This window comes from Prunus avium, chromosome 4 (genome assembly GCF_965620075.1).
Source record: "Prunus avium chromosome 4, drPruAviu1.hap1.1, whole genome shotgun sequence".
Lineage (NCBI taxonomy): Eukaryota > Viridiplantae > Streptophyta > Magnoliopsida > Rosales > Rosaceae > Prunus > Prunus avium.
In genome coordinates, this window is record NC_142287.1 from 34,039,101 (window position 1) to 34,060,962 (window position 21,862).

At 38.5% G+C, this 21,862-nt stretch overlaps 4 protein-coding genes across 4 annotated transcripts; 2 read left to right on the forward strand and 2 right to left on the reverse strand.

Annotated features, from left to right (window-relative positions):
• The first annotated feature begins 4,544 nt into the window (after positions 1–4,544).
• LOC110756130 (heat stress transcription factor A-4c) lies at positions 4,545–6,871 on the forward strand. Its single transcript, XM_021957523.2, has 2 exons — positions 4,545–5,628; positions 5,740–6,871. Exons 1-2 carry the CDS (start codon positions 5,413–5,415, stop codon positions 6,760–6,762), a joined length of 1,239 nt encoding a protein of 412 aa, XP_021813215.1. The 5' UTR covers positions 4,545–5,412; the 3' UTR covers positions 6,763–6,871.
• A 395-nt stretch (positions 6,872–7,266) lies between these two features.
• OFP5 (ovate family protein 5) lies at positions 7,267–9,323 on the reverse strand. Its single transcript, XM_021957518.2, is given in 1 exon segment — positions 7,267–9,323. A coding segment is annotated over 1 exon segment (1,245 nt). The 5' UTR covers positions 8,823–9,323; the 3' UTR covers positions 7,267–7,577.
• Positions 9,324–11,294: 1,971 nt separating this feature from the next.
• LOC110756127 (uncharacterized) lies at positions 11,295–14,062 on the forward strand. Its single transcript, XM_021957519.2, has 4 exons — positions 11,295–11,960; positions 12,227–12,846; positions 13,013–13,528; positions 13,625–14,062. The coding sequence occupies exons 1-4, from the start codon at positions 11,699–11,701 to the stop codon at positions 13,751–13,753; spliced, it is 1,527 nt and encodes a 508-aa protein (XP_021813211.1). The 5' UTR covers positions 11,295–11,698; the 3' UTR covers positions 13,754–14,062.
• A 3,385-nt stretch (positions 14,063–17,447) lies between these two features.
• On the reverse strand, positions 17,448–20,393 carry PUB17 (plant U-box 17). Its single transcript, XM_021957497.2, has one exon. The coding sequence runs from the start codon at positions 19,933–19,935 to the stop codon at positions 17,785–17,787; it is 2,151 nt and encodes a 716-aa protein (XP_021813189.1). The 5' UTR covers positions 19,936–20,393; the 3' UTR covers positions 17,448–17,784.
• Positions 20,394–21,862: the final 1,469 nt, after the last annotated feature.

A 21,862-nucleotide genomic window follows, 5' to 3' on the forward strand; every position in this document is an offset into this window, starting at 1 on the left:
TGGTATTTGTGGACCATCATATTTTTTTTTTCAAACGGTCGCATTCACTTGACCAGGTTGCCTAATTTTGACAAATCCCCCTTGACCTTAATCTTTTTTGGGTCATGCTAATTGGAGTGTTGGACTAGGCTTCTAATTCAACTAATACCAAATTAGATTAGAGATTAAGCATAGTTTAGTTGTGCTATGCGCCATTGTCTAATGCTTGAAAATATCCAAATTTAACTTCTTCCTTCTCATTAATTTTAATAAATAATATATTTGTCTGCATGTACCGACTAAAACTATTAATTTAGTGATATTTCTCATTTTCTCATTAATAAAATTTGTCTAGTTGCTCGTAAACGATATCTAACTATTAATTCACTCATGATTGCCTACTATGTATTTACACAACAATACACCAAATTAATGAAATTGGTTATGTGCTTTAATTAGGCTAGGAGTAGTGCGGCTAATTGTAATACTATAAGCTAGGTGAGAGGTCTAGGTCTAATGAAAAAGTCAAACATGAGAAGGATTGGATTGGATTGGAGGAGGGAGTGGACTATGGGACCCAGAGTTGTGATTGCTGGTTTAGGGGTAAGGGGAGACGTGGGGGCCAGGTAAAGGAGCGGCGGGGCCTGATTGCATGCCGGCGTGCGGTTGCGGTGGCCACAACACAGCGTGGGGTTGTCTCAGGTAGCTGTTGCTACTGCTGCCACTTTTGTCTTTTGTCAGTGTGTGTGATGTGTGTGATGCGTGAGTGTGAGTTTGTTTCCGTGTGTTGGTTGGTACTTGGCCTTTGGCGCACTATCTCTCTCCCTCCTCTTCTTCTCCTTTAGTTCCTTTAGTTTTGTGAAACGGGATATCACTGTTTCGCTATATTCAATTAATCATGGTACGTTAAGTGAAGAAATTATCACGCGTGACGTATTATAATTGATCATAAATAATAAAACAGTGTTATTTCCGTTCCCCAGTGTGTTGTTCTAATGTACTGTAGACTGACTGAGTCTTTTCTTGTTGGTTTGAGATCACGTGACTAATGCTGGCGCTGGTTATCTATTTTTTGCGTGAGTGGACTGATGGATCCAATATAACTACTGATAATAAGGGACTGACATCATTGACATCCAGGTGGTAGTGAAGGCTTTTTGCTCGCAGAGAAGGGTGGGCTTTTGAGGTGGGGCCCATATGTATCTCCTGCTATGCGCCACCTTCCAAATTTGCTTCTCTCTCATTGATGGAATTGGCAATGTACCCTCCTCCTCCTCACCGTCTCTGTCTTTTTGCCCTGTGCTCCCTTTGTTATGCAATGGTTCATTTCCTATTTCTTCAGTGTGGGCCCCAGGTGGTTTCTGCCCACTTTGTAACTCAGGTGTGCTTCATAAACTCATAGATATTCAATACTTTATTGTTACACCAGTCCTTACCTTATCACATATATATATATATATATATATATATATATGAATGCTTGCATTCACAATCTTACAAGTCTTATCAAAGATTATTTATCACACAATTTGTGTTGTGAGTCATAATGTTTTGATTGCTAATATATCAACTCATTCCCACTTCATAACAAAACTTACACAAAATGAGTTTAGTAGCTCTATATTTATTATATAGTGAGTTCTTAATTATTAAGCTTGAATCCACTCCTACCACTGTTGTATGTTATCCCCGTTGTAGTTGTGCATATTAAATAGTGAGGAAGACTTTGCAGTACTTCACAATTTAGTGTCTTATGTTCTTTATAGATTTGTGTATTATTGGAACTTATAGCATTACTCTTTATTTTATTGGGCTTGAAGTAGGGATGATAATGTGTCGAATCGGGGGTAGGTATCCCATTCTCATCCCCATCCCCGTTAAGCTTTTTTCCCTTATTTTTCACCTTCATACTTGCAATATTTATATCGGAGATTCCCCATCCACACCTCCGTTAAAAAATGAGTCAAAAAAATCAATGTAAAACTACTTTGTTGAAAGAAAAAAAAAATTTGAACCAAGCCAAGATAATTAGTATATATAAGACAATATAAGAATGTTTACATAGTAACTGGAAGTTAACTAAATATATAAGTTGTATGGCTTAAGATTCGTATAAATTATATAAATATATAATATAATAATATAAAATATAAAACTTGGTCGGTACAATCGCGTTAATAGCATATTTATATATATACTACGATATATATTCTAAACAGGGAGAGTTCAAATCGGGGATTAAAATATCATCCTCGCCTCTCCCCAAACATCATACTAAAAAAATATCCTGTACCCGTCTCCATACCCGTTTTTTATCTTTCATACCCGACCCCATGAAGGTCGAATTCTTTATTTATGGGGAAAATTGTCATCCCTAGCTTGAAGAGAAGCATGTTTCAGTGAAATTTAGGATATTAGGATTTGATGTGATTTTTATGTTGCAATTTTAATAAATTGTAAGGTGAGACAAGCAAGCTGCAAATTACAATATCTTATAAGATAAGATATTATTATTGAAAGATTGTGAGCAAGTAAGCCCCCCATATATTTAATAACACGACGGGTCGTCCATCGCCCCAAAATTCAACCAATTACACGTGCGCCGCGGACTCAACCAGCGTATCAAACCCGATTGGAGGCCGTGGCATTGGGTCCGCCACTGATTTGAATTTGATTATTTTTCGTTTCTATTTTTTAATTGACAAGTGTACAAGAGGAGGAGAGAGTCGCTTTTGTGTAATGCTGCTGCTGCCCCATGGTGCGTGGCACCGATTGTGGATTTTTGGGATATGATATGGTATGGTATAGTGGAGGTGGTGGTGGGGACCACCGTCCTATATATAACGTTAATCATGTCCCTCCCATCGGTGGGGCCACGTGATGCCCGATATGCTCGCCACCCACGAGGCACTGGACACACTGTTTCATTTCTTCAATTTCAGCTCTCCGTAATCCTCTTTATTAGTACACTCTTTTGCTTTATGCTATGTATTCTATCTTGGATTTTACTAAGTTGAAAGTTACAAAACCGTGAGTGATTTCTGATCGTTAATGAGATACAAGCTCTAAGTACATTAAAAAAATTACATAAATTGATTTTTTTCGGTTGTTATTTTATTATTTTATTAATATGACTATCAAATCTAGAGTTATACACGCGCAAATTATGAAATATAAATTGTTTAAACATCCGAAATAACTTGGATATTGAATGAAGAACATAAGAAGAAAACTAGGTGAAATGTTACATCTTCTGATGTACTCTATATGCCTAAATTTCTTTTTGACGTATTGAGAAAAGGCGAGTTTTTGCATTTGCATATTCCATATTTACTTTGCATGGTCTTACATTTTAACATGTGCCCTGAATAATTAGCGAAAAAAGAAACAAGTATCAAAATTGTGTAATTAAGAATAAATTGTAAGGGATGTGTAGCTCCGTTGGTTAAGAACATTTAACTTTACGGGGTTCTATCCCCTTATTCGCTTGTATAAAAAAGAAAAAATAATAATTTGCCTTCTCAAAATGAGTGTAAGATATTATTCTGCGCGGGAAACTGGTGATTACTTACTGGTCCATTGGCTCTGCCTAATTTTTCTTGGACATTCTTAAGCCCAAGTCCCAACCATTAAGCCATAGGTGGGCTGGAATTTTGTCCAAGTCAAACCTCATTTCTGGGCCATATTTTGTCCAAGTCATATAATCTTGAGAAATTTGTGTAAAGTAGTTGCATTTTAGAATTTTAAGCACTCTCCATAGGTTCTAAATCAATGAAGTTGATTGAGCCTGCGGAACAAAAGAGAACTATCAGAGGTGTCAAACCTGTATCCAACCAGGGTCACGCTTAGCTTTAAACTATAATTGCTCCTAAATTAGGTATAATTAGGTCGATCGAGTAGCTCGATTATGCAAATCTTTGGATTAGACATTGTCATTTTTGTATTCTTAAACTCCTGAAAGTCAAAGTGACCACTAATCCCCGTGCGATTAGAGAGGGACAAACTATACTTTAAAATTAAATCACAAAATTCTCTATGTTTTATAGGACACATCGTCAATTATTTCCCCATAAATACAAAAATATCACCTACCCTAAAGTCACATTTAAATAAAGTACTTATCCAACAAAACGTGTTGCGGCTTAAAGCGATATCGTCAAACCACGTGTACGGTAGACGTTTCAAGATGCTTACCTTTCCTTTAAAAAACCGCCTCCCTTGGTGCTTTTCGTTAAACAAACACGGCCTTACGCATCTCCAATTGGTTGCGGATCCCTTGAATATTAGCGCCACCAAAGCATACACGTCACCTCACCTTACCCAGGCATAAACGACAACAGAAACAATGTCGTCTCCAAGTCCAATAGTCCATTTCAGCTTGAAGGCTAAAGCTAACCTAATCCGAATATTCGAAATAATTAAAAAGGGAAAGAAAAAAAAGAAGAGCTAATGCCTTAGTTATTTATATTTTATTGTATTTTTTCTTTATGGAATAATATAAAATTCCGTGGGAAATAAAATTCTTTACGCGTTTCGAGAACCAGGATCCCAAAATATTCGAAAATTCAGAAGCGAAAACGAATCGTTTTGGGGTTTCAGGGTCGTCGACTCGTGACCTTTGCTTGCGAAGCCAATCAGCCGTCTCTTCTCTGCAACTTCTCTAGTTCCTGTCCCTTTCTATTCTTATCAATTTCTTGTTGCTTTTGCTCCAAGCTTTCTGTTTCTCTCTCTCTGTTTTTTTCTTTTTTTCTTCTTTGGTTTTCAAAATTTCTGACTTTGAAATGGGGAACTGAATTGTAGTATGTGCAACTGTTGCAACGAGCAAACGACTCGTCAAAAATGCGACTTTTGTTTTCTCGAACTTCTCCAACTAAAAACAAATATGTGATTTTTTTGGGGTATAATATTTGCGGTAACCGCCAATTGTTGTGTCTCTAGGACTTCGTTTATTACGGTAGGTTTGGGGTACACGCTTAGTTGAAATTATCAAGGGATTTATGGTCAATTGCTTTCCATTTCCTTTGGGTTTTGACTGAACCCAGACTTCTGCCCATCAGCTAATTAATTACAGTTTTCCAGTCTTCCATTGGTTTATTTTTATTTTTATTAATTTGGTTCAATTTCAAAACCCCAGTGGAAAATCAATGCGTTTTCAATTGGGTTCCCCTAATTCCTTGGAAAGTTAAGGCCTTCACAGGTGGGAATTCAAAGGGTTTTCAAGCGGGATCTTGGGTTCCCTTAATTCCTTGCAAAGTTTCGGTTTTTGGGTTGAAAGAGTGGAAATTTGAGGTTTCTGGATTGAATTCTTGGTCCTGCATATACAGGGGAGCTTGAAGGAGTTTATTTGCCTGTTATTTTGGAGTTTTGAGAAGTGGTTGATGATTTAATACTGGGTTTCGGATTTGGGTTGGTGATTTTGGGGGATTGATCAGGATGGATGAAGTTCAAGGTGGCGCCAGCTCGTTGCCGCCTTTCCTTTCCAAGACCTATGATATGGTGGATGATGCTTCAACCGATTCAATTGTGTCTTGGAGTGCCAGTAATAAGAGCTTTATTGTTTGGAACCCGCCGGAGTTTGCCAGAGATTTGCTGCCAAAGTTCTTCAAGCACAACAACTTCTCTAGCTTCATCAGGCAGCTCAATACATACGTAAGTCAATCAAGTTTCTACTTTCATTCAGCGTCAGTTGTTTTTACATTGGTATTTATCATATCTTTATAGTTTTTTAGTTCCTTAATTTGATTTAAATGCTTACAATAGGGTTTTAGAAAAATTGATCCGGAACAATGGGAATTTGCCAACGACGATTTTATCAGAGGTCAGCCACACCTCATGAAGAATATCCATAGACGAAAGCCGGTTCATAGTCACTCTTTGCAGAATCTCCAAGTCCAAGGGAATGGGACTTCCTTATCCGAATCTGAAAGGCAGAGTATGAAGGATGAAATCGAGAGGCTTAAACATGAGAAAGAACGCCTTGGTGTGGAATTACAGCGGCATGAGCAGGAGCGGCAGGGATTGGAGTTGCAAATGCAGTTCTTGAAGGAACGTTTGCAACACATGGAAAGGCAGCAGCAAACCATGGCCGGTTTCATGGCCCGGGTTTTGCAGAAACCGGGGATTGCCTCCAATCCTGTTCCGCAATTGGAAATCCATGGGCGAAAGAGAAGGTTGCCAAGAATCGGTTGGTCTTATGATGAAGCAAGCAATGGAAATAATCAGGTGGCAGGTTCACAAGCTGGTATTAGAGAAAATGCAGATATGGAAAAGTTGGAGCAGTTGGAGTCATTCCTAACATTTTGGGAAGATACCATTTTTGATGTTGGAGAGACTCATATTCAGGTTGTTTCAAACGTAGAGTTGGATGAGTCTACAAGTTGTGTCGAAAGCGCAGCTATATCTTCAATACAACTAAATGTTGACGCTCAGCCTAAATCCCCGGGAATTGACATGAATTCTGAACCTGCTGTAGTTGTTGCTCCTGAGCCTGCTGCAGCTGTACCTCCTGAGCCTGCTTCCTCAAAACAACAATCCTCAAAAGAACAAACATCTGGAATCACTGCTTCCGCGCCAACTGGGGTGAATGACGTATTCTGGGAACACTTCTTGACAGAGAATCCTGGTTCAGTGGAAGCTCAGGAAGTTCAGTTGGAAAAAAGGGATTCTGATGGTAGAAAGAACGAAAGCAAACCTGGTGATCATGGCAAGTTGTGGTGGAATATGAGGAATGTAAATAACCTTACAGAACAAATGGGGCATCTTACTCCAGTAGAGAAAACGTGATACTAGTTATTTTATTTGGGATTTTGATGCCCAGTGGCTCACATGTTATATGCTCTTAGGCATAAATATTTTGTTCTGGTTATAAATAGATCTTCTATGTTTGAGTTCATCTTTCCCTTGATTCCATCTTTACTTCAATCTTGTTTCTTAGTATATGCTGATTACTATTCTTATACCTTGAAAATCAAATAATAACATTTCATTGCTTTTTTTTTTTTTGTCTAAAACCCACATGCTTTTCCTTTTAATCTCATCCTCCTTTACTACACTAGGGCTTTGTTTACTGGGGCAATGAGTTAATGCAAGGTCTGGCAGCTTGCACAATTTGCTTGAATTTGGAATGTTACAGAACTTGCATACTGTTAACCAGTTGCTCCAGGTCCTCTATTCGGCAAAGGCTCCATGGTCCACCTGACTATTTGTGGAAAATTATTTAATTCCGAACTCATATATTTCTCATATATTTCATGGTTTTATTTTTGCACCCTTTTGCGTTCCTTATTTTGGTAAAGTCTTGACTCTTGTGGTTATAGGTTCCTCTCAATCAAGTGACATTTTACTATTGATTTGATCGTCTGTATGGATTTTTGTGGGTTCAAAGATTGAAACTGAGTTTACCACCTTAACTATTTCCACACATTTGTGCATCTTGTACACATTGTAATCCTGCATTGTCATCGGTTGCTAAACTTCACAAATTTGAAGCTATAAGATCAAAGCTAGAAGTGCAGAGTTCACGCATTTAGAAACATAACAGTTATATCTACTGCATTACAATTTGATTACAAGTTTGGCTATAATTAGCTAAAGAGAAATCAGTCACTGCTACATTGTTCGTTCTGTCATTCAGTACTGAAACTGGCCTGATTCAAGTCGAACCATACCTGCCGGAATACCTTGACAATGAGATCATGGTATTCATCAGAATTCAGGGTCAGATAACAAGCTAAGAGCTCTTCCAGATCCTCTGGCTGTGCTATCTTTTTCTCCACAATCATCTCAACCATGGAATCTCTGAAGTCCTGTTGTGGGTCAAATGAGCACTTTACCACTGCAAAGCTATTCAAGCCTGTTCTTACCTGCTGCACTGCTCCCTCCTTAGCCACCCTTTTCATCTTCATTTTCGCTTTCGTCATGTTTTCAAGAGCTTTAATTTTACAGATTTCAACCCTCGAAGCTGTTCTTGGAGAACAAACTCTGACTTTGCTACTCCGTTTTGTTCTTCTCCTCTGTAATTCCCTGCTTATGTAGAGAGATTTCCTATGTTTCTCACTCTTTGACTTCACCTCTTGTATTTTCCTATCTTTCAATTTTTGCCAATCTGAAGTCTGTTTTTCATCAGAAGGCTCTTCAGTCTCCAAGTTCAAGGCTTCTTCTTCAATTGGTTTTAGACTTGAATTTCTTGAATTCAGTGAAGATACATACTGATGTTTTCTTGCATCAGTCTCAGTTGCCCAAACTTTTCTTGCCGCTAACATTTCCACCTCATCACTTTCTACTGTTTTTGTTGATCTCTCTTCTGCTTTATCTGCATCTCTTTCTAATTTCAACAACTTCTTTCCCTCAAGTTCTCTGTTTTCCTTCCTCAATTTCCACTCTTTAGCATTCCCACTTTTCTGCATGCCCTTCAACTTCTGGGACAAATGTCTTCCCTTCACTATTCTATCACTTGTTTGACAGCTTCCACAACTGGAGGGCTGAACTTCAAACTCATCATCTGAATCAAACCAAACCGATCTCAAAACCCCTCTGTTTTTCTTCCCTTCAGCACTATCTTCACCAAAAGACAGTCTCCAAAACGCATCATCATCATCATCAACTACACCATAGAATCTTCCACCACCCTTAGCAGCAGCACACCTTGGTGAACCCAAAGATGGAGAATTCTGCTTCCCTTTTCTACTTACTTTACTGGGTTTTGGTTCTGAATTGCCCCTCTTCTGCTTGAACTTCGAAAGCCATGAAGTGGGAAAGACATGAGAGATCAAGAAAGGCTGAGAAGAAGAAGAAGATGAAGAGGAAATACGTGGAGGCCTTTTCTTTTTGCTACACCACTTCATAATATGACACTTGACTATCTGAAATTCCCTTGTGTTGGGATGAGGAGAATTGTTCAAGAATTTTGAACTGCTTGCAATTGCAGAGAAGGAAATGGCTTGGAACTGAAAGGAAGATGGATAATGAATGATGAAGTGAGATTCTAGCAGCAGCAACAGCAGAAGCTAGAGGGGCAGTTAGGCTGTTAATAGGAACGTGGGTCGTCTTACTGGTTTTGTGTTGTGTTTTTCAAAAGAAAGGCCCGCCCTAAATCTTGTGACCACTCACGCACTTTTTCCTACTTTTTTGCCTTCTAATTGGAAAAGCTATGTGCCCCATCATTATAGGACCTCTATTACATAGTAGCCCCACAAATTCGAGTAGCTTCTCATTAATAAAAACTGCACCCTCTTCAATCTTCTGTTCTTTTGTACAGAACAAAATCAAGCCAATTCATTAATTGAGACTATGTAGAATGTATGTACAAGGATAGGATGTCTAGGAGTAGCTCACTTTCGTGTCATTGTCTGAGTTTTGAAGCACCTACTAGGCTTTAAGATGGAGGCAAACTGCAAATAACCCGCTAGTGTAGTGGTTTGGAACAAATGCTCTTTCTAGAAGTTTCTGAGTTCGAGTCCTAGAATCTATGTAGTGTATATGAGTTAATTATACTATTGCCCATCTCAATAGAAAACTACCTCAAAATAAAAAGATGGAAGGCAAGCTTCTTCAATTACATAATGGAATGGTCCTTTACAATTTATATTTTCAAGTTTTTATGTGTTTTGCTTTGTTTGGAGCACAGATAACAAAGAGGTCTCGGGTATATATAATGGTCCTTTTTGGTCATATTCACTGTTTAGATATAAAATCTGTGTGAGCCCTTTTGCCTTTTCTGCTTTGTCTTTGGTCCTGAATTTTGTGTCTTTCTACTTTGGTCAAAAAGACCAGGATAGTGGGCCAGAGTAGTTGAATGTAAAAGAGCTGTGAAGTAATTGGGTTGGGCTGATCAGAAAGTTGGGGCCTTATAAATTTTCTGCAGAAGCCCAATTTAGATGCAAATGAATTAATTAAGCTACTACAAGGGTAAAGACAGCTTAATTGTGAAATTAGGGGTTTGAAGAAGAATAATTGTTGTATAAGATTAAGGCAGAAAATTAAGTTGCAAATGAGGTGAGATTAAGGCACGACCGGAGGTTGATGGACGTAATCAAGGGTTGATAGAGAGTTTATGAAAAAGATTAAGGGAAATTAACATCAATTACCAGAGAATTTTTTAGAGCACATAATTATATCATAATTATCATGAATTTGGTTCCTTTTTATTTTATTTTAGAAATTCTGGGGTTGCATTCATAATTCAGCCAAAAAAGCCACTAGTCACAAATGGCCAATACAAGCTAGCCACAAAGCGCCATTACAATGACGGAACTAAGATTGCAAACTCAGAACAACTAAAAAGAGATAAAGCTTAAAAAAACCAAGCCATAAAAATACAAATAAAACTCTCACAAAAGCAAGAATTTGGTTCCTTTTAAATGTTTGTCTCATGAAAAATGGATTTTTGACAGAAGGGTTCTACAGGTTTTTTAGAAACTTAAACGTTGCAATTGTTAGTCGTTAGCAAAAGGCAGAGTTTAGATTAATGATTAAGTCATATCCAAAGGCTTGCGTGTGAATAAAGGCATCAGAGGAGAAAGGGTCCACTTTCAAAGTTATTCAAATCAAAGGTATGGGGTGTAAAGGGGACATAGCCTCCTAACTGGATGGTGCTCTTCCTCCAGCTCCTGTAAATCTTGCTCATGAAGGAACTAGTTTTGGTCATATGTGCACCAACCTTGATAGGTCATTACAACTTGGTCAAATGCAATCCAGGTTTGAGGTTGTCCTGTCCTGTCTGTTGCTGGACTGGACCCAAAATGAGACAGACTCAACTCAAGAATTGCCTGTCATTGCAAAACAAACATCACACACACAGTTTATGAAGTTGGTTTCTTTCCCTTGACTAATTTACAACCAAAAACCAACCTTTACTTGAAATGGTATATGTGGTTCTAATTTCCAATCTTCCTAAAATGAAATTTACGATGTTACTTTGTTTTGTTACTTCTTCAAATGATAATTTCTGTGTCTGCATTCTTTGGAACACGGTTGTTTTCTTTTCCTTCTCAAACCCTGTTTTTGGTGTCGTTGGAAAAGGAAACTAGGAGAGTGGTTTTGTTTGCGAGGAAAAATCGGTTTGTCCGTTTCTTTTGTCTGGTGGGTGGGAAAATCAGTTCAAGGAATTAATTGCCAATTTGACCCAATATGAAAGAGAATGTGCACCAAACTCACTAATAATAATCAACGAGGGATGCTGTGGTCTATTTGTAATTTAACAGATAAAAATAAAAATCGATCATATGATAGATGACATCTCATTCGCGACTCAAATTTAGTGTATAAATTTGATTTCCGTAGCATTATCCATATTTTACTCCCCTAATCTTCGCATAATGATCTTTGAAGATTTTCTTATTACCGTATAGTATCCTATTAAAATCTCAATCTCCTGACTAGATTAATGCAACATAGATGATATAATTATCACATTGGTTACAACATGATAATTTATATGTACAACTGTCACAAGGATACCTTCCATGAGAATGAGAGCCGCACATTATTATTAAACCTCCTTAAACAAAGCATAAGTATTTAATAAGAATGAGTATGCTCCATGCAAACTGGAAATCTAAAATCTTGTTCACCAAGTAATTCTCCTAAAACACAAAATTCTTCAAATCAAAAGTTTTGATTGCCCATTTTTACATTTTAAACACTTCATCAAATTTTAGCAGTCTTTCTTTGGTATATAGATGTACATTACATCAATATACATATCTTAACTTGTCACCAAATGGCTAAACAGAGCAAAATCCCATGTTGTTTTATTGTTTTTGTTCTGGTGAATCTCATTTTCTGCAATGGGGTTTTGTCTGTGAGGGCTGTGAATGAGTTTATATCAGCCGTCGGCGATTCGGGGATGAGAAGGGACAATCTACGGGTGGCGATAGAGTCATGGAATCAGTGCAATGAGGTTGGAGAAGAAGCTCTTCAGACTGGCAGCCCAAGGGCTGCCGATTGTTTTGACATATACAAAGCTACTCCGCAGCCACAAGGTATGTATAGCTTCTCTTTTTCCTTTTGATCCTTTTTTTTCCTCTTCTAGTTTCTATGCACTTTTTTCTTTCTTTACTTGAAATATATCTAAATTAGAAGATAGAAGAAGCACATGGAAATGCTTTTTGTTATAAAAGCTATGTGATCAATGAAATTTTTATTCCCTCAGCAATCTTAGCGCTAATGTGTTTGAATTTGAGCAAGCAAAAGAAGTGGTTTATGAATCTTATGTTTTTGTTTCTGTTGTATAATTGTTATATAACAGGAGAATTTGGCTTCTGCAATCAGCAGCTGCCCTATGTATTAGTTCACAGAGTCACAGAGCAAGACAACAAGTTAAGGATGGGAGAACCTTTCTTTGGCCTGCAGGCAGAGTCTCAGTTTAACGTAGACCTTTACGCGGCGGAGAAGGAACTGTACCTGGGATTTAAATGCCAAGTCGAAGACACCCCAAATCCATGGCAATTCTGGATGATCATGCTCAAGAGTGGCAACATGGACACTTATGCTGCCAAATGCCCCAAAAATGGTCACCGATTCGGGCCGTTTCCTGATCAAAATACCTTTCCTTGTTTTGGAAAAGGGTGCATGAACCAGCCATCTATTTACCATGACTATACCAAGTTGCAATTGCCTGATATGACTCTAAAGGGACGGTTTTTCGGGTCATGGGATTTGGATGCAGATTTGAGCAGAGGAATGGTTGGGAATATTTCTTACCATTCTGTTACTTGGGAAAAGAAACTTGGAGAGGGAAGCTGGGTTTTCCACCATGTCTTGAGGACTTCAGCAAAGTATCCTTGGCTGATGCTTTACTTGAGATCAGACGCCACACATGGGTTTTCTGGTGGCTACCATTACCCTACAAGAGGGATGTCCAAAATTGTGAGTAACCCTTTTATATAGTTATACAAGTTTTATCTAAGAGAACTTTTGTACTAATCTTCGTTAAGAAAGCAAACTTTTCATAAGTTTTGCTTTTGCTTGGAAGCAAAACTTTCTTGAGGATGAAGATACTTGGTTTACTCAAATATTGCCAATTGCAATGCAGATTCCAGAATCACCCAATTTTAAAGTGAGGTTCACCTTGAATGTGATCAAAGGTGGGGGTCCTAGCAGCCAGTTCTACCTCATGGACATGGGGAGCTGTTGGAAGAACAATGGGAAGCCTTGTGATGGCATTGTGACTTCAGATGTCACCAGATACAGTGAAATGATCATAAATCCAAACACAACCTCATGGTGCCATTCAAACAACCTCAATGTGTGCCCACCTTACCACACATTCCCTAACGGCACATGGGTTCATCGAAATGACACTGCCCACTTCCCTTACGCTGCCTATCACTTGTACTGCTCGCCGGGGAACGGGGAGCATCTAGAGGCTCCTTCTAACTTGTGTGATCCATATAGCAACCCTCAGCCTCAGGAGATTTTGCAAATCTTGCCACACCCGGTTTGGGGTGAGTACGGATACCCTACAAAGCAAGGGGAGGGTTGGATTGGGGATCCAAGAACATGGGAGCTGGATGTTGGGAGGTTGTCACAATCACTTTATTTTTACCAGGTTTGATATTGTTTGCCCTGTGACAGATTAAATTTTGCTACAATATTGCTTGTGACATATACTAAGTTGAGCTATGGTTTGATGTCTTATTTGCAGGATCCAGGAACCCCACCAGCTAGAAGGCAATGGATGTCTATAGATTTAGGGGCTGAAATTTTCAAGGACCCTGATCAAGTTGCTGAATGGACTGTTAGTGATTTTGACATCCTTGTGCCCAAGCAATGAACTCATTTACTGCAGACAAAGACACACTAGCTAGCTTCAGCTTGAAATACAATTAAACTTTTGAGTCGCCTAAAATGGTAAAGTAAGTTATAAGGGACCAACCTTTTTAGCTTTTCTTTTTCTATTCATTTTCCAATCAATTTTTGGAAATTTCATAAATGAAAAAGTTCGATTTTTTTATTTTTTTATTTGAGAAACCCTGAAGGCTGAACTATAATATCTTCATTTTTATTTTCCAGTGTGTGGTGAAGAAAAATGTGAAATGAAACAACATACTTTTGCTTGAAAGTTAATGAGCTTCATAGAGACTTGCTTGGATTGAATTTCTGATCTCTCTCACTATATGTCTTTGGATCTTTCCCTGAGTCATTCTATAATGAGGGCTTTATCTAAAACCATTAGATAAGATCCTATCTCTTAACCGTTGGATTAAACTAACCAATTTGATCTAATAACTAACTAATTTGATCCAATAATTAAGAGATAAAGTCTTATCTAAGGTTCTTAGCCCCACTCATGCCCAACTTCCAAACCCAAGTCCTTTCATAATACCTATCTAGAGCAAACATTTCAGCCCATAACACAATATGGGCTTTCAATAACAGTTCTTTTGGTTCAGTTCCCAGCCACTCTGTTTCATACATATTTTCCTATCCAGTGCTATGTATTTTTCACTGTTGCTTGTGTTATTTATTTATTTAAAATCCGTGAATCAAGGAATCCTGTGTAATTTAATATAAAAAAAAAAAAAAAACCAATGTGCGAAATTCAACAAGCATAACAGCTTTAGATTTATAATGTTCAACATGTATATCATGAAGCAAATATGATCGTTACGCTCTCATTAATTTGCGTCATTATAAACATCATTTTTGGTTTCCTAGTTTTCCAAATGCGTTGACTATGAGATTAATGTTTGATCTAAAGAATGTTGGAATATCTCGGGAGTTCTTGTAATTTTTTTTTTTGTACTTCCCCAAAAAAAAAAAATCAACAAGCATGCCTCCTTGATTGCTAGCTAGGCCAAGACTACTATAATTCTAAACGTCTGATTTGGTTTTGGACTAAACCCACATGAGCCAAAGAGAAATCAATCACCCTCATTTATTGTTCTTTCTTGTCTAGAATGTCTTAGATAAAGACCTCCCCCCACCCCATGGTTGCAGTAAAATACACTCTGCGTTTCAGCAACAAATTTCCCAGCACATTCAAAGTCCCCTGTTGCACTTTTTTGTTTATTGTTTGCTGTTTTATTGCCAAGACCAAGACTTTGAACTCTGAGATGGTTCAAAGTCTTCTTTGTTTTCAGCAGGCCTAAGGGACCAACAGCAAGAAAAATTCAGTTGTTTACACTTGGATTATATGCCACTTCAGTGCATGTTTCAGTTTTTATTATTTAAATATTACTCAATAACAGAAGGAAACAAAAACCCTACCTTGTTTCTGTGAGGAATTCTCATTCAACCATCTTATTATCTTTTATTGTGAGGGCACGTCCCATGCATTGGGTAAGTTCGATTGGACAAAAACTTCAACATACATAAATCAAACATTCAAATCGTCTCATATTATAATAATAATGCCTCATTTTAACATCCAACCATCTTCTGTTATGTTCTAGCTGCCTTGTTTGTATTGTGAATAGCTAAGGCCGGCAAAATAGACTTTCTATGAAGAAATAACATTCAACATCTTATAAAAACTTCATTAATTTTAAATCCATTGATCCAAATACAACGTTTAAAACATTTTGTGTTTGAATTCCAACCAAGACTACCTGCCTTGGAGGCAACGTATTGAATTGTGGTTACTATAAACTGAGAGAGTCAAAAAAACAATGGCAACAATAAAAATCAAGACTTTTCTTGCCGGCCAGGTAACAGTCCAAAGTGTCCTAATGAGCAAACCCAGTAAGACGTGCCATGAGAATTGCCTAGTTTTGAGGGTGAATAGAACAGAGGCCCCTGCACGTTGTCCTCCCTCCACACAGACATTGCCAAATGGATGGAGAGGAAGCACTCAAAGTGGTGTCATTATAAGAAAAAGAAAAAAAAGGACAGAAACCACTATGATATCAGTAATACTATTGCCACCCAATACTTTCTCACATTACCGGCCAAGGAGATGGGGCTTGTAATCTTTTCCTTGGAGGGACCCAAGAAAGTTCAAGTTGAGCAACTCTTTAACATCTATACATTTTATTATTTTTTCGTTTAGTGGTCCGGCTTGGATTGAATTGAAGTTCACAAGCAGTTTTATTCTCTAGGTGGAATTTATAAGATAAAATATGTTGAATTGTTGTCCAATTTAATAACTTCAGTCATAATACACTAAACAACGGGCCAAGACTCTTGTCCAATTTAATTGAAATAGTTCAATCAAGTACTACCCACCAAACATTTTAGAATCTATAAACGGTGTTTTTCTTTAATATATAAAAGTCAAGAATATTGGGGTATAAGCTGTAAGCATTATGGATGTTGTGGTATTATCATTAGCAACCATCATTGCTGCAACTGGTTGAGGATTTGGCCTCAAGATATATAAGCTTCAGCTACCACACAATTTCTCTCATCAGTCTCCAATTATTATTCAAGTAAATGGGATCTTTTGGTGCATCAACTTTGAGTACGTTCCCTTCAACGCCATTACAAAAGCTCTCGATTGCAACAAGATTCTGCTTCAAGTGGAATTTTCCAACAGACTTTAGTGGTTGCCTAAAGCCAGCCAAACATATTCTTAAAAAGAAAGGTTAAACAAGAGGCCAAAGAAATGAAATCTTTCAAGATTTATCCCTCTCAAGGTGCTCCAATCAATTCAATGAAAACGATCATAGCATTTTGCCACTGTTATCCCACTTTCTACCTTAAGGAAAAAAGAAAAAATGCACAAACAATAGCAGCATTGTGATGTGACTCTGCTGTCTGACCTGCTTCGCCGATAAGAATCTAATGGATGAAACTAGTTGGGTCATCACCTTACCAAACTTAGCTTTTGGTCAATCAAACAATTGAATGAAGGAAGAAAATTGTGTCCCATCTTACATCATTCACAAATATACAACTAGTTTTAGTCTCCAGAAAGAAAGTTCCCGATGTGGAAATGCCTCATACCTTTGCTCAGTCTTTCACTAACTAAATTCTTGAGACTTTTAAGAACTACGTTGCCTAGGTCTTGCAAATATAAATCACAAGGTAACACTATTGAATATTCAAACGCATAAGACTTGTTAAAAGATCAAATTTTTGTTTTCTGATTCAATATCATAATGTGAAGATGAACTCAATTAGACAGTTACTAGTGCCAATAACAGTATGAGATCCACTCTTACCAAAGTGAAGCTAAAAATGGAAAGCCCAACTGTTCAGCCAATTATTGCAAAACTAGTTCATTTAACATTATTTTTTCTGTCAATAGGTGTTTATAAAACATTCACTTGTGTATTTTTATGGCTGAAATTGGAATACTTATAGATCAGGCAAAAGCACTGTTGAGCAGCACAAATATAAGTAGTCACTTTATAGCATCAAATTCGGAAGCATTAACACGATTTCAAGGGATTCAAGGTCTGAGACCTTATATGGTTATGCAAGGTTACAAGGATTTCCAAGAATTCACTTAAACAACTTTAGTAGTATTCTTCGATAAGGATTTCAGCGGCCAGTCATTATATCAGTTAACAAAATGTCACAGCTATACAAATTTCTGCATTTGAATCATATTTTTATGAAACCAATAAGCCAATTGAGAAACAGCCCCTGAAACTGCAGTTTCTCAATGTATCTGTAATGGTCTTGACATTGTTGTGAACACTTTCTGTCGTGGTCTTCCAAACCATTGGACATTACATGTATGCTAAACTTACACTAGAAGCTCGACAACACAAAATATTCTCTTAAAGCACATTTAGATAAGATATTCCTGTAACTTCTTTATGACCTCCAATTTCAATGAAAGAATGTGTAACTATTTCCAACAAAAATGGGAACATATAAGCAAGGAAGATTATAAATCTAGAGTGGATGTTAAAACTATAAAACAGGCACTGAAATGGACACTGGCACAGCAACATCACCAGCGAAACTCGAATCCCTATTTGCAGCTGAGTTACCTGCAAATGCATATCCTACACCAAGACCACCAAAATGCATTGCTGCAGCATTCTCACACCTTTGGAACACTCTAGCAAGAGATGCTGCCTTTCTTCTTGCCCGCTTTGTACCAGTAAAAAGCAATGTCTGCAGCAACCCAGCCAAAGCTGGTGCCTTAACTACCCTCTCAGTGGCAGCAGCTCCACCACTCCGGCACAACTCAAGCAAAGCTGCAACTGCATTTTCTTTACCCCTTGGAGTCCCACAACGCATCATCCCTATCAAACCTGCCACTACCGTGTCCTCTTTCCCCACTGCTTTAGCCCCAATCGGCTGCCTAACAACCAAGGCCAATGCACCAGCTGCTTCCTCAGCAACTCCTTCATTTCCCAATGCGCTTACAAGTGCTGTCACAGCCCCTGCCTCAATCATTCTCGCACAATTTTCTGTGTGAGTTGACAGGTTAAACAAAGCTGTCACAGCATCCTTCTTTCCTCTTGGGGTACCCTCTCTCAACAGCCCTGCCAAGGCTTCAATTGCTCCTTCCTCATCTGCTATTCTCTTCTTATAGTCATGAACTGCAGATAGACTAAACAAAGTTGCTGCAGCATTCTCCCTTGCCTCAGTTGTGTGCCCAAACCTCAGAACATCAACAATGGATCCCAAACACCCTTCATCCATAATCCGGCTTTTGTTCTTATCATATATCGATAAGTTGAGCATTGCAGTTACAGAATTCTCTTGGGCAACAGAGTTTGGAGATGATAGTAACTTACATAGATGGGGAATCGCCCCAGCTTCCGCAATGAAAGCACGATTTTCTCTTCCTGTTTTGGCCAACAAACGAATCTCACGAGCAGCTATAGTTTGTGCACATGGTGATCCATCTTCCAGCCGTTGGATTAGAAGCCCTGCGGTTGCTTTGTTGGCAGCAAGTGCAGCCTTAGAGGGAGAAGCAGCTGCAAAGCTTTCTGCAGAAGCTTCTGTGCACTCTGGAGGGTCATAAGGAATTCCATAAGCAGTGCACCACTGCATTATCAAATTCCTCAATGCCCGATTAGGAACAAGGCGGGTGTTGGGCAGCATTTGTCCTGTCTTTGGACAAGTACAATGCCCTTCTTCCAACCACCTGGAAATAGAACTTCGATCATATGTCTGTCCTGTTGAGACAATCACCGGCTCTCTCATCAAATCCAATGATATGGGGCAGCAAAAGTCCTTTGGAATCGTTATAAAAGTCTCAGCAATTTCTTGAGTTATCAAACCTTTTCTAGGCTTCCTCTGATTGTTCCCAATCCCCAATTCCACTTCATCTTCTTCAAACCCGAAAAGCAAAAACCTGCAATATCGAGTGAATGCCACAAACCCATTAAGCACCGAAACGGTGGGTTCAACATCCCCTTCGTGATTTATAATCTGCTCCTCCAAGAACTCAATTTCATTTCGACAACTCTTGGCATCTCGAATCCCCAATCGCTCTGCAAAAAACAACCACAAATCGGCCGAGTCGGGAACTCGACCCTTCTCAAACTCGTCAAGGAACGAAAAAAACTGAACCCTCAACTCCTCATCTCCATCATCGATGAACAGTTTCGCCCTCCTGGCCTGTCTCTGCAACAGCTCAATCTGCTCCCTCACATCCTCACCCAATTCAACGTCCTCCATGGGAAAAACGTCCAAAAGGGTCGAAATTTCTTTATTCAAATCATGAAAATGACCTGAAATTGGATGATTCTGAAGCAAAAGCCATAACTTACTGGACTGGGCGCAGTAATCGAGAAGAATTTTGGATCTATACAAGAGCAAGTAGAGCTCTTTCAAGCAGATGACGGCCGTCCATGGCAGAGCCGACCCGGAGTCCCTCAAATACTCCAAAAGCACGAGAAAGATCTCGACTTTTCGCACCAGGGACCTCGAATTCCTCTTCTGGAATGAGAAGAACTTGTCAGAGAAGGACGAAGCTATCTCGGCGGTGACTGAGACTAGGGTTTGTACAAGTGCCACGTCGGAGAGGTCTACCGGAGCTAAAAACGCCTCCAAAGAAGGCGACCTTCGCCGCCGCAGCGATGAGAATATCGCCGCCGACGCCATGAAATTCGAAGAAACAAAACAACTGGGCACAACCAATTTGGGTCAATGAAACGAAAGCTTCTGGCTTTGGTGGTGGTGGTTGCTCAATGTAAAGGTGTTGTCGATGAAGGTGATCTTGGTTTGCAGCTTTGAATCTTCAAAGGAAATGGAAATTGTATCAACCCGTGATTTCTTTAATGGTGGGAGCGATTCCGCGTTTTGAAAGGGGAGACTCAGAGACTCACTGAATTTCCGAGGACGACTTTGTTGTTTTAGTCTTCTCTTTCTTCTCCACCAATTTCATGAAAATGACTCGATGCTTCCCTTTGGCTTTGAGACTGCAAAGGCTTTGACTGATAAGAAGCAATTGTTTATATATTTTGATTTTATATCTACACACACATTTTCTAGTTCTTGTGCCAGCCTTCAATTTCTTTCAATGCCCAATGTCCTCATCTCCTCTCTTCTTCTCTCTCTGTCTCTGTCTCTGTCTCTCTCTGTTATTATACTCTGCTGCTTTTCGTGACCAAAAAGGACACGCCTTTTCATTCAATTTACTCACTGCCTTTGGACTTTGGATTCTTATGAGATCACCAATGTCCCTTCTGCTCTTTTACTGTGATGACTTCATTAAGCCTTCAATCTCTCACTCATTTTGGATGCCATTTTTGGCTTTCCTTCAAACTGCCTTAAGTTAAGGCCACAGTATATTGCCATCACCCTAAATTCCCCATCACATCACACCGTTTATGATTTTTATGCGCATGTTATAATTGTTTATCTACTCAAGGGTTTAAGCATGTTTATTTATCATGAATGGTAGAAGTTATGAATCGAAGAACTCATATAGGGTAAGTAAGGAATTGGAATTGAATCAACTACTCCTCTAGTTGATCCCATTCTTAAGTTTGAGGATATTTGATTATGGATTTTGATGTGGTACCCACATAATTTTTGATTTCTTACGTATTAGTAATTAGAAGGGAATGAGGAATTGAAATCATTCCAATACTTAGTAAACACAAGTTAAGAAGGAATTGAAATCATTTCAATACTCATTCTTAATAAGTAAACATGCCATAAAATAATAAATAAATAAAGTAAGTGTTAAAATGTCGTATACGAATCTTTCGTCATTCAAGTTGTACTTTAACTTTACGTGTTTTGTTGAAACAAATTTTATGATTACAACAACACTTATCATTTTAACGACCAAACTCTAAATCGTGAGTTCTAAATGAGTTTATTTTGACGAAATTTCATGTCATGTTCGAATAGTCGGCGTCGTTGAATTTCACACTAAAAATTCTTTTGTGTAGATTCTAACTTTTATATTTTGTCCTAAGATGAATGGTCTACACTCTACAAGTCTAGGTACATGTAAGTTGATTCTTTGGTGGCCAAAAAAGCACATACTTTGGAGGAGCAAAGAGAAAGAGAGAATAGAATCTAATGTTATGGTAGTTCCCTTTGTGGGTTGGAGAGTAATTTTTTTTTTTTTTGGTAATAGCAAGTGAGCAACCACTCCGAGTCGTAGACCTGAACGGATTTGACTCTCCCCAGGGGGTGTTTTTCACAAGGTGGGATTCGAACGCTGGACCTCACTGAGGCCAGCTAACATTCGCCCACTTGCAGGCCTAGCCAGGATATCCACTAGACCAAACCCCTTGGGTGGAGAGTAAATTTTGGGTTTGAGGGAGTAATAGTAATGCAACATGATTGCTTTGCCCTCTTGCCTCTCAAACAAAGTAAGGTGTGTAAGGGTTGACTACATAAAGGTATGGGGGCCACGCAGCTTTTAGGCGCGTTGAAATTTTGAGGTTATTATTGGCTACTTGCCGATATACCTATTATTTAATCCACTCTTATTAGCTGGTGTTAGGACGAAAGTGCCCTTATTATTTGGCTTTCATGTCCACGCTGGCAGATTTTCCACGTCGACTAAAAC

Coding starts and splice junctions, on each gene's coding strand:
- LOC110756130 (XM_021957523.2), top strand. CDS start 5,413: ATGGATGAAGTTCAAGGTGGCGCCAGCTCGTTGCCGCCTTTCCTTTCC. Junction 5,629..5,739: donor TCAGGCAGCTCAATACATAC/GTAAGTCAATCA, acceptor TGCTTACAATAG/GGTTTTAGAAAAATTGATCC.
- LOC110756127 (XM_021957519.2), top strand. CDS start 11,699: ATGGCTAAACAGAGCAAAATCCCATGTTGTTTTATTGTTTTTGTTCTG. Junction 12,847..13,012: donor CAAGAGGGATGTCCAAAATT/GTGAGTAACCCT, acceptor ATTGCAATGCAG/ATTCCAGAATCACCCAATTT. Junction 13,529..13,624: donor AATCACTTTATTTTTACCAG/GTTTGATATTGT, acceptor TCTTATTTGCAG/GATCCAGGAACCCCACCAGC.
- PUB17 (XM_021957497.2), bottom strand. CDS start 19,935: ATGGCGTCGGCGGCGATATTCTCATCGCTGCGGCGGCGAAGGTCGCCT.